The sequence below is a fragment of the Opisthorchis viverrini genome (genome assembly GCF_000715545.1).
Source record: "Opisthorchis viverrini unplaced genomic scaffold opera_v5_141, whole genome shotgun sequence".
NCBI lineage: Eukaryota > Metazoa > Platyhelminthes > Trematoda > Opisthorchiida > Opisthorchiidae > Opisthorchis > Opisthorchis viverrini.
Genome location: NW_008751798.1, coordinates 989,502 through 1,000,436, shown reverse-complemented (window position 1 = coordinate 1,000,436; position 10,935 = coordinate 989,502). Strand labels below are relative to the sequence as shown.

The 10,935-nt window shown below is 45.2% G+C and overlaps 1 protein-coding gene across 1 annotated transcript; it reads right to left on the bottom strand.

Annotated features, from left to right (window-relative positions):
• Positions 1 to 360: 360 nt before the first annotated feature.
• T265_06684 (hypothetical protein) lies at positions 361 to 7,440 on the bottom strand (the record flags this gene model as incomplete). The annotated part of the gene is made up of 5 exons (XM_009172009.1): positions 361 to 705; positions 1,610 to 1,814; positions 1,855 to 1,965; positions 6,821 to 6,943; positions 7,256 to 7,440. 5 exons carry the CDS (start codon positions 7,438 to 7,440, stop codon positions 532 to 534), a joined length of 798 nt encoding a protein of 265 aa, XP_009170273.1.
• Between the last annotated feature and the right edge of the window lie 3,495 nt (positions 7,441 to 10,935).

Here is a 10,935-nt window from a genome sequence, read left to right as displayed (position 1 = left end):
AACCGAGCTTAGGTACGCCCTAGTTGATTAGAGTCAAGAATCATTTCAGCATTTAAGTATGCAGAAATGCAAAACCCTCCTTTGACTTAACTACAGTACAATTCACCAGTTGAATTCTGGATGAGAAAATTTAAATCACGCGTAAGTCACACATACGATTTTGGGAATCAATCTCCTTTTCTTTACGAGTTGCACGCTCCGAACCGTGATCGTGAAATTCACGTTGCTTCGAAGCAACCGATTTTGCCGATCAAAGTAAGTCATACGATCGAAAATCATCGTAAGTTCTGAACTATTTCAATGGACGGGGTTACTACGTCAGACATTCGGTCAACTCATGGAGTCAAATAGTGAGAGAGATGGTAAATGAAACATGTACTATTGTACTAGTTAACTGCGTACAGGGGCTAAAGCTGAAAGACAACAATGTGAACGATTGAAAGCGGAATAATATCCGTAACGGTAGTCCTGTGCAAGAATTACGTCCGATTGGGTCACTGTACACTCGGAAGGATTCGCTGTCCATCCGGATCACTCTGCGGAGAAAATTCGGCTGGATACATCCTTTAGTAGCCAGTTGATTCCTTCGAGTAAGTTCTCTCCGGTCACGGCACTGCAACCGAGAATACACCAGTGGTGACTTTTGATATTGTCCAGTCCGAGAGCCTCGCGAATCTGAGCTGGCTTCAGAGAAGCTGCCAGGTCCTTTTCAGAAAAAATGTCGAAGAAAGAGGATAACATATATGGCATGAGTTAGTCACCCACGGACCACATATCAGCACAGTTATGAGGGAACGATGGCAGAAGTTGCAGCGAAACCTGACCGTGGTCGGTATTGCTAAAAAAATGCCTAATTCGTTCAACAGAGAACATAGGAAATTTTTCGAACCCGTCTCTACATCACTGCGGTTTGAACAGTACTCCTGTGTCTTGGTGCCACTATAGTGGTTAGGACTGGACTGAAATTCCAGTTCGGTTCTAACAAGTCTGGTCGTGACATGACTCCTTAGGCGTATTGCAACGTAGCAAAAAAACTATGGAGATGAAAGCCACTGTACAATTAACTCCAGTGGTCACATGGGAAGCGGTGAGAACTGGAGCTCTGAAGCTTTATCACTCGTCTGATGAACAACCACAAAACCAAAATGTCTAGAGTTGTGAATCTTATTTACTTATCTTGTATTTGAATATGTTCGTCATCTTGGCCGTAACACAGCCAGCATTTGCCGCATGAATACTTCGTCTATAAAGATGAACTCCAGAGCCCACTATTTAAAAATAAGGAAATCTCAGGGATTGTACTTTATTAGGGAGATAGTTCAATTTCTGAATAAAGGATCGTTAAAACCACAGTTGTAGCACCCTTTCGGTGCCTAACTGCTATACCACCAGAAGGAAGTACGAGGGCTGGGATACTGCCAGGTTGCCCAAGCCTAGACAGGCGGAGGTCGGACCTTCCGGTCAGTAAATTCGCGCCATGTCACCTCCTCCCTCTGCGACTCCAGGGGGTATTTCCCTGTTCCGAACAACGGGTATTTGAGTTCATACAACTTTGGTGAACAGTAGTGAATCAATCAACCAATAACACTATTGGCGAAACTGAACCAACCTGCTTATTGGCAAATACTAATAAGGTCGCACCAGCCAACCGCTCTTCCTGCAGCAATTTGCCAAGCTCCTCACGACAGTCGTTCAGCCGCAGGCGATCAGTGCTGTCCACGACCCAAACAAGAGCGTCTGTTGTTTCAAAGTAATTTCGCCAGTATGACCGGAGCGACTTCTGACCACCGACATCCCAAACATTCAGCTTATATCTATAAGGTGGTAGCGGAATGGAAATTTGAAATTAGTTACCCCATGTGCTCGAGAGTTTGAATACTAAATCCCAAGGTTGGTGAAATGCTATTAATATCTTCACCATTGAATTTCTTCACGATTGTAGTTTTGCCAGCATTATCCAGGCCACTAGGAATAAACGAAGGAGGCGATTATGAGCAAAGGTACGGAAAGATTTAAAATAACAGAGATGCGGAAAGTCAGACTAAAGAGTTCCTGGAGGCGTAAGGAACACACTAGCATTGTTAAGAAAGTGTTTTAAGGAGTAATGTGGTTTATGCAGTTCCCCCGAAAGCATTGTTGACGAGTCTATATATGTGACACCATGTGATCGAAAAATGTAATGGGATGGCAGTTAATGACTAGGAAGGTACCCCAATTGACAGACTAGTCTGTTGTGTTATCCGATTACCAGCAGCAGATGCTGTAAGAACGTGTGCTTGTACAGTGGTTGTAGCTGCCAGTTTCGTTCACCGATTATATGGGAAGGTGGGTTAGACAGGTGCGTATTGGAGGCGAGAGCTTAAATAATTGATGCGTAAATACAGGTCTGACAGTGGACTTTTAAGTTGGGGATTGGGGAGCTATGCATTGAAGAAAATAGCTTGCACGCACTAGCGCCATTGAAAGCGCGATTGGTTCATGCCTAACAACGTCTTTAACCATTGATGTGGCTCGTCTCGGGCCGTCTCCCCATCCAGGTTGACAGTACTGGCATTCATACCTCATTGCCAAGTCATTGCCTGACCTACCCCGGCTCGTTTCCATCCTTTGCGTGGTTGTGTGAAAAGAACCCTTCGAGGAATTCGGTCGACTGGCATACGGAGCACGTGGCCAAGCCAACGCAACCTATGATCAGTTTATCTATCGTGGGTGAGTTATTTATTCCGAATACCATTCGACGTTGACTCGGTGTTCCCACCAGAGTCTGGTCAAAGATATCGACGGTCAAACACTGAAAGCCTTTTGACGTCCTCGGCGCGCAGCGGCCAGGTCTCTAATCAGTATAGTAAAATAAGGCGTGCCGCAGCATTGTAGACTCGATCATCGACGGATAATCTGATGTCATGCAGATGACATGGGTGATGCGGTTTTACAAAAACTATTCTGGCCTTCCCAACCCGGATGAAAACATCATCTTTCGTGAGACCACACGAGCTGATGCAACCTCAATCGGCTCATCCGCAAACGTGAGGAGCGCTAGGTTCAAGTCCACCAAGTCTTGCATTTTACACTTTGCAGGTCTGAGGCGCATGCCAAACCCTGAGGCAGAATTTAGCTTATTTAATATTTGCTTTACGACAGTGCCAGATCCAAGGAGAGCTATATCGTCTGCACACTCGATATCTGTGAGCGGATGCTCCGGGAGCACTCCGACTCCGCAGACATTAAAGGCTCGTAGAAAGTTTTCCATATTCGTATAAATGACGAAGATAAAGAGTAAAGGCGAAATAAGACAGCCCTGCCTACACTACTTGATGTGATGAACTAAGGCTGGAGCTTCCACTAGGGCTTTGCACGTCCGTTAAGCGCTCTCAAGAGTGGTGAGGTATAAAGAGGACAATGATATATTTTATGGTACTATACACTGAAACGTTCACTTAGCGAGGTTGTTTCTTCTTGCAACTGAATATAAGCACATCCAAAGACCTGGATACTTGGGTAACGAAAAGAATTCGTCGATGGACATGTTCGACATAGCTTGTCAGATTATATGGATTTACTTCAAAGAAGTGAATGCTCCAGATGTTCGATATCCTTGTAGATACAGCTTCCCGTTCTGGAGAAGTCAAAAACTCATCACCCTTGAGAAGTTTTTGCGACTGAAATGAGCTTCGATGTATCTTCTGGGGCGGTCTGTTGCACACGCCAGTGAAACATTGTGGTAAGCCTGGACAATCGTCTTCAGCTCCTATCATTATTATTATTCAAGTGTTATCGTGCATTGCCTCATCTTCAGGCCTCGCTACCTTGAGTTCCGAGTTGTGATCACGCCAATTAAGTCATAACCAGAAAAGCTCGTTGGCGTCAGCGAGTGCTGTAGCAAGGGTGCATGGGACACCGTTCGGTTTCGCTTGACAGTCGGTTATCTCGAGGAGAGACTGAAAATGAAGAAACCCCAACATATCTTAGTGGGGGGGGTCCAGAACAAGACCTCAGATCTAGCGAACAGCATTCGCCATTCTCATCCTCCTTTTTCATAAACAGTATAACATCAATGCTCAACATCATCATTATCAGTCGTAAGAACCGCGTACCTGTTGTGCAGTGGTTGTGACTGCCACAATTTCGTCCACCGATGACTTAGGGAGGTGGGGTAGGTAGCTGCGTATTGGAGGTGGGAGCTGATAAATTGGTGCTTAAGTACAGGTCCATCAGTGGACTTTTAAGTGGGGGATTGGGAAGAGAGTTATGCGTCGAAGGCAACAGCTTGAATGCACGAGCTGCGCTCGCTGCGGATTTTCGAAGGTTTGAGTCGTTTAAATACTAGTCTCTGAGATTAATTCTTAAGAGCACTTGGCATTATCATTCGTGCAACCATGCACTGTCAACGTCACAAAGTAATACCACCCGCTAAGCATCTTCAAAATTTATATATATANTAAGTACAGGTCCATCAGTGGACTTTTAAGTGGGGGATTGGGAAGAGAGTTATGCGTCGAAGGCAACAGCTTGAATGCACGAGCTGCGCTCGCTGCGGATTTTCGAAGGTTTGAGTCGTTTAAATACTAGTCTCTGAGATTAATTCTTAAGAGCACTTGGCATTATCATTCGTGCAACCATGCACTGTCAACGTCACAAAGTAATACCACCCGCTAAGCATCTTCAAAATTATATATATATATAATTACAGTACTAGAAAACAAAAAACAGCAAGAAATGTGGCCGGATCACGTCGGAAGTGGAAATGAAGAACAGGACTGTCGCTGAATGTTCTTTAGCCGCATTAGGCACAACCTCTAACCCTACACAGTCATTCTTTTGGCCCCTATCTGAAAGACCTGTATGCTTCAACCGATAATGGTCAGGCAGCGCATTCCTCCAATTTCCTCGTTCACTTCATCCGTTGGCCTCCTGGCCTTTTCTTCCATCCTAACCTAGAGAGCCATCCAAGACAGCGCAGTAGGACTGACTTACCGTCATCTCGTGGTACACATCTTCGAAAGACATACTACTGCCAGCAAATGCGCGAGATGCCCCGTAGCCAAAAGTGATCAAACGCTGATGGCTGTTAAATGTCCCTGACACGAAGAGACCGTTTTTCACACCCACAGGGTAGTATTGCTCGAATTGACTAGCGGTAAACTCATCCTGTCAGCACAAGACTTAGGTCGTCTACACGGATGTCGGAAAGTTGACCTCACTTTTGCTACGCGAGCCACTAATTCGGGAGCAAGACAACTATCGCATACAACTCACAGGCTACATAAGGCAGTCCAAGCAGTGAGGTTCGGTTGCTATAGTCAAAGCGGGTGGCTATAAAAATCTTCAACAGTAGGCTTATGTTGTTAACTTTTCCACTAATTATTTCCAAATACGATGACATCATCTGCGTAGTCCAGATCATGAATCCAGCTCCCTGGAAGATCTATACCACCCCCTATCACGAGGCTGACTGGAAACGGTAAGATTGGACAGCCCCAATGTATTCCGCCGGATACTGGAAAGATGGTTGTACATATGCACACGATTATATAGCGCTTTGAGGTTGTTTACGAAGGCAAACAGTGTATTGTCCTTCATTAGGCACTTCCAAAGAGACGTCCGATCGAAGACATCGTCATCAGCTAGGAAGACTAATGCGCACATCTGCTGGTGCGCACGGCGAATCTCAAGAGCTTCTCCGAGTAAATATCTGATCATGTCCATAGCAGAAACCAGCTTATCCACCACGGCTTACGAGGTCGCTCGTTGGAGATAGCCGACGACCGAAAAAAATTTCCGAAGCGACTGACACTAAGCTAATCTTGTGACACGTCGATCGACTTCATCGTTGACTGGTTTTGTAGGTTGGAATGACCGAAATTCCGGTAAAAGTTCGCGGCCTCAACTTTCCGAAAAGCTAGACATACGGCGCGTCGCCTCCCGCTTTGAGACGTTATGGCGGTATCTCACCTTTCTTTGAGGTCCTGAATTTCTTGAAAAAGCGAAAAGCTTCAGTGACCTCTTGTTGATGAACTCGTTTGACGTCCATAGAGAAAAGAGTACTGGAAGTAGGGTCAGTGGTGTCCCTTCCGGCAGCAGGCCAAGATGGAGTGGGTTGGATTAAATACAGGACAATGATAACAACAATGTAGCTGGATGAATTCATTCTGTACAATCTCGTCTGTCGCCATATGTGTGAGACGGGATAAAATGAAACAAAATACAGGGCTGGTTGCACCGTTTCTACTGAACTAAACTGTAACGCCACTAGTTACAAGAAAAAATAATGGTGTAGCTACAGGGAGTCCTATGGGACCCGCACTGGCCAATAGTTTTATGGCGACAACTGATTAGTTAGTAAAAAAGCACCCCCAGCAGCTTCCATTGTATTAACAGCATTTAACCGACATCGGATTTGTGGGAAGAGACAAAGAGTAGGCGGAACATTTGCCGTTCGTTTTATCGTACTCCACCGAAACATTAATTTTTACTTTTTACTTTGAGATAGAAAACGAAATTTCTCTTTTTGCGTTTTGATCATCAGCAATTCTGTGATTACCGGTAACATCAGTTCAAAAGTATTTGTTTGTTTTTGTCAATGGGGACACTGTTCGCCGAGACACATCGCAATTTTGATGTGGTCTGAATCTCAACGGTATGCAAGAAAATTTTCGTACGTAACGGCGTCATCGACCGTCTGACTGACTAGCAAGACATTATCTCCAGGAGGCAAAATGAGTGTCGTCACCCACCGTTCTTTCCGACAAACAATACTCTTTCTAGCTCTTCTAGGGAAAGCTCGGACAATACGTAACACAACAGTAACGTGAAAACTTACAGGATCAGTATTCGCACCTCGCGCTCCTTTTGTTTCAGCTTCTTCAATATAGTTAACAGGCCCATTTTAAACCATAATTTGGACGGAGAAGGGGTCCTGTCGTACGATTTCAAAGGCGGTGAGCTGAAAGGGTTGAGTAGAGTTGAGTGGAGCGGGATAGAGTGGGTCGCAGTTCTAACTGTCTACTGTCTCCCTTGAATCATATAGATAGGAAAATTTTCGGATACTGCGCACATACATATGAAGAGGCCAGGTAATTAGAGGCCTTTGGGAATGATATAGGTCCGACTCCTCGCCCCTAGAGCTTCATGGCTGCAGTCAGGGACTTGAGCCGTGGACAAAGAGTTGTGAAGGGTACAGCGCTCCAAAGCTGTTTAGGTCGAGGATAGAGGCCAACCTGAAGTAAAGTGCTTCTAATTCGAGGGCGGAAGTTACACTGCTGCGACTGAAGATATCATCGTCTGATCATCGGTGCCTCTGAGGAACTCCTTGGTTTTGATGGGAATATCGGATTTAGTATGCAGAAATAAGTAGAAAAGGACTGAGGAAATTCCACAGATTACGTATACTTGATCACACGCTTTGCAGAGTGAAAACAGCCACGATCGGGCGCGGAACATGAGAACTGTCACCAGGAAACCCACTCACGTCGGCAACTTCGTCTATCTGAATGGTACCTCCCCGAAGGATACTAACATGTCGGTTAGTTTACCCAACATCGTCAACGACTTTCATTCGTCTTCAAAGATTAGACCGTCGATCGCATCTCTAGCTTGAAGTTCGCATCAAAGACGGTTCAACAGCATGGTTTTTAAAACCATTGTCTTATTATTTCACCGATGATAAATTTAAAAAGAACAGACTGTAGAATCCTTGTAAAGCGCCACTTTCACAGGAGGGCTTTTGGACAGCGTGAATAAGAAGATTATGTTGAGGAACTTTAGAGCATTCCTCGTTGTTCGATTTAAGAAACCAAATGAAATTCTGAGGTCAACGGGCCCCAGGACTTTGGGGCGTACGCATATATAGGGCGGATCTAAATTCGCCTTTGACAATTGGTGAGTGATTCCCGTTACCGTCTGAGAAATCAAATCGCTCAACAAAAATCGTTCAGCTGTAACGCCCATTCGGTGCCTTGCTGCCGTGCCACCCGAAAGAAGCACGAGGGCTGGGATACTGCCAGGTTGCCCAAGCCTAGACAGGGGGAGTCGAGAGGCAGAGGTCGGGTTCGAACCATTGGCCTTCCGGTCAGTAAATTCGCGCTCTAAGCACTGAGTCATTTCGCCCAACATGCAGCAGTCATTGGTGGCTCGCCACCCCCTGGGACGGGGTGCCAACCCTTCGCCCATCAAATAAACCGGAATAAACGCAACCAAGCGGACTGCCTCTGTTCTTACAAATTCACGGTCTTGGCCTGCAATATTCTTGTTCTGAAAAGTAACGCTAACTTACTCCCACCAAACTGTCATCTTTTTCGGTGAAACACATCTTCTGAATTCATCTCTTTCTCTCATACCACTGTTTCTGTTTTAGGGGTGGGGTTCGAGCTAACATTAATTGGCAGTTCTACACTAAATGGACTAACACACAAAATAAGCCTACACCCAGTTCTCTCTCTATATTTCCACTGTCTTTCCTCAACTGCTCACCTGAGTTTCTATTTCTTTTTGACTAAATAAAAACATCGTGGATTTCGTCGTAACCATTCAGACTCATCATTTTCAGTTTATTCCCCGGACTCTATCGGCCTTTGTAATGACTGTATTACTTCCTACTCCCAGTTGAATTACATTGTTTGCCACATCTCTGTTTCACCGTCTCTGGCGTTATTCGTCTGCCGGCTGGAATGGCAAGCAATTACTCTTAGACCCTTATACCTCGGATCACTGCATCTGCAGCGATCCTACGACTCTCGCTGAGAACCTCGAGAGAGTTTTTAATGACAAAACGCAACAAATAACATTGTTTTTCATTGACGAACCCGACCTCCAGAATGGCTTAAAATGAAACCGAATGTGAATAATTATCGTCGACAGCATGACATCAGTGTTTGAGACATCAGGGGCCATAACCGAGCGTACAAACGCTGGTGCCCCCCTCCTTCAATGCATTTGGATTACGTTGTTGCTCAAAATTACTGTACTGGTGTCGTTGAAAGGACGAAGGATAGATTCATCAAGCGCGGATGTCAAACATACCAGTCGGAAGTCAATACTGCTGGAATAGCAAAAAGGTTATCGGACGGAGTTTCTACCCTCACTTACGTCCTTGATTCCACTGTATCCCAGAACTTACTTTTTGTCAAAGAGGGACAAAATACCTGCCAATGTTTTCTACTCTACCGTACGTCTGTCCTGCAGATGAAGACTACTTTTCATTGCCTGCAGTTTTAACACAGAGTTGTCCGCAAGTCCATACTACCGTTGAGCGTCCCGGTTGAGCCATCCAGTCCGGATGGTATCCCTCCTATTTCTTTCCGTACATCAGCCCCAAAATTTCCTGTATTCGAGTTCAAACTGCTTGTAAAAGTTCCTAAGAACTCTCCAATCCCAAGCGTGACTGTTCATGTGACCTCCCATCACTGTCACTTCCAAAATAGGTAGAAGCACCCCGAAAACTCGAGTGCCTCTCTCAGGATTGTAAGTGGAGTGTTTAGTGGTTACATGCCCAAGAGCGTATGGATGCAAAGCGCGTGTAAAACAATGGGAGATGAATTAGGTAAGCCCATTCGAAAATAACCTCATCTTCCTCCCCTCGAGTAACACTGTCTTTCGTATGACTTGTACCGACAAGGCTTCCGCCAGTAGCTATTTAAATACCAGGGTTTGAAAATGTATCGGTCGTCTGATCATCCCGACAAGCGAGAAAATGGGTAGAAATGGAGAGAAGAGGCATCTTTATCGGGTGTCACTTTCGAGGAACACGCCCACAGGTCTAAGAACACAAAAGGCTTATTATGTTCATAAACTTCCTGAGTATTTATTGCTAAGGGAGCTCGTTAAGAACAGACCAGTAAACTGAGCCTAATCCATCTTGGAAATCCGGGAATACAAAACTGTGGGTATGTTATATATTTGCTCTGTTTTTCAAACGTTTCATCATTTGTTGCTAAATCACTTTCTTCCGCTTCCAGCTCTCAGTGTCAAAGTTTTGGATGAATAAAGCCTAGCTTTCGGGCCCTCGGTCTTTTCCATTGTTGTTCTGATTGTCGTTGCACTCCGACCCTCGTCGTACACAACAATTTATTCATCCAAAGTTTTCGAACAATGGATCGATTCTTACGTCCTGAACGATTCGATACCGACCCCAGTATTCAAGACTCGGCAGATACCTGGGAGCATTGGTTTTGTACTTTCACAAACTTCCTAGGGTCAATTGGTTCTCATTCACCAGATAAACTGAAAACCTTGTTCAATTACGTCTCCCCTAGTTTTTACCGATTCATCAAAGACTGTAAAGACTATGAATCAGCCATCGAAACCTTGCGAGAAATTTACGTACAGCCGAAAAACGAAGTTTTTGCACAGCATCTTTTGAACACTTGTAAACAGGACGGAGCTCAGAACCTCGATCAGTTTGTGCAGAAGCTTCGCAGTTTATTGCCAGACTGCCGCTTTACAGCCGTCAGTGCAGAACAGCATACCGATGAAGCGTTACGAGACGCATTTATTAGTGGACTTTATTCCAGAGACTGCTGGAACATAAGTTGCTGGATTTTAAAACCGCATACGACCATGCAAAGTCCCTCGAACTAGCGCAAAAACAGTCGTTGTCGTTTTTGCCGAACACTCAACTCCCCTGTGCCACCGTATCGAACGACCCACCAAAGTCTCCACGTTCTCAAACGTCATCGGACGAGCAGGCGACTGCTGCTAGTGTGGGGTCATCATGTTTCTTCTGTGGCTATACTCGTCACCCGAGATATGAATGCCTCGCTAAAGATGCGACCTGCAAAAACTGTGGGAAGAAAGAGCACTTTCAAAAGGTATGCAGACCTACTGGTCCGCGGAACACCTCATCTGTTTCAAGTGCGCTATCTTGCGTCACCACAGCGACCTCCAAGTGTCTAAAAGAAGCAGTCACCGATGTGAAAGCCAATGGTGTCCCACTTCGAG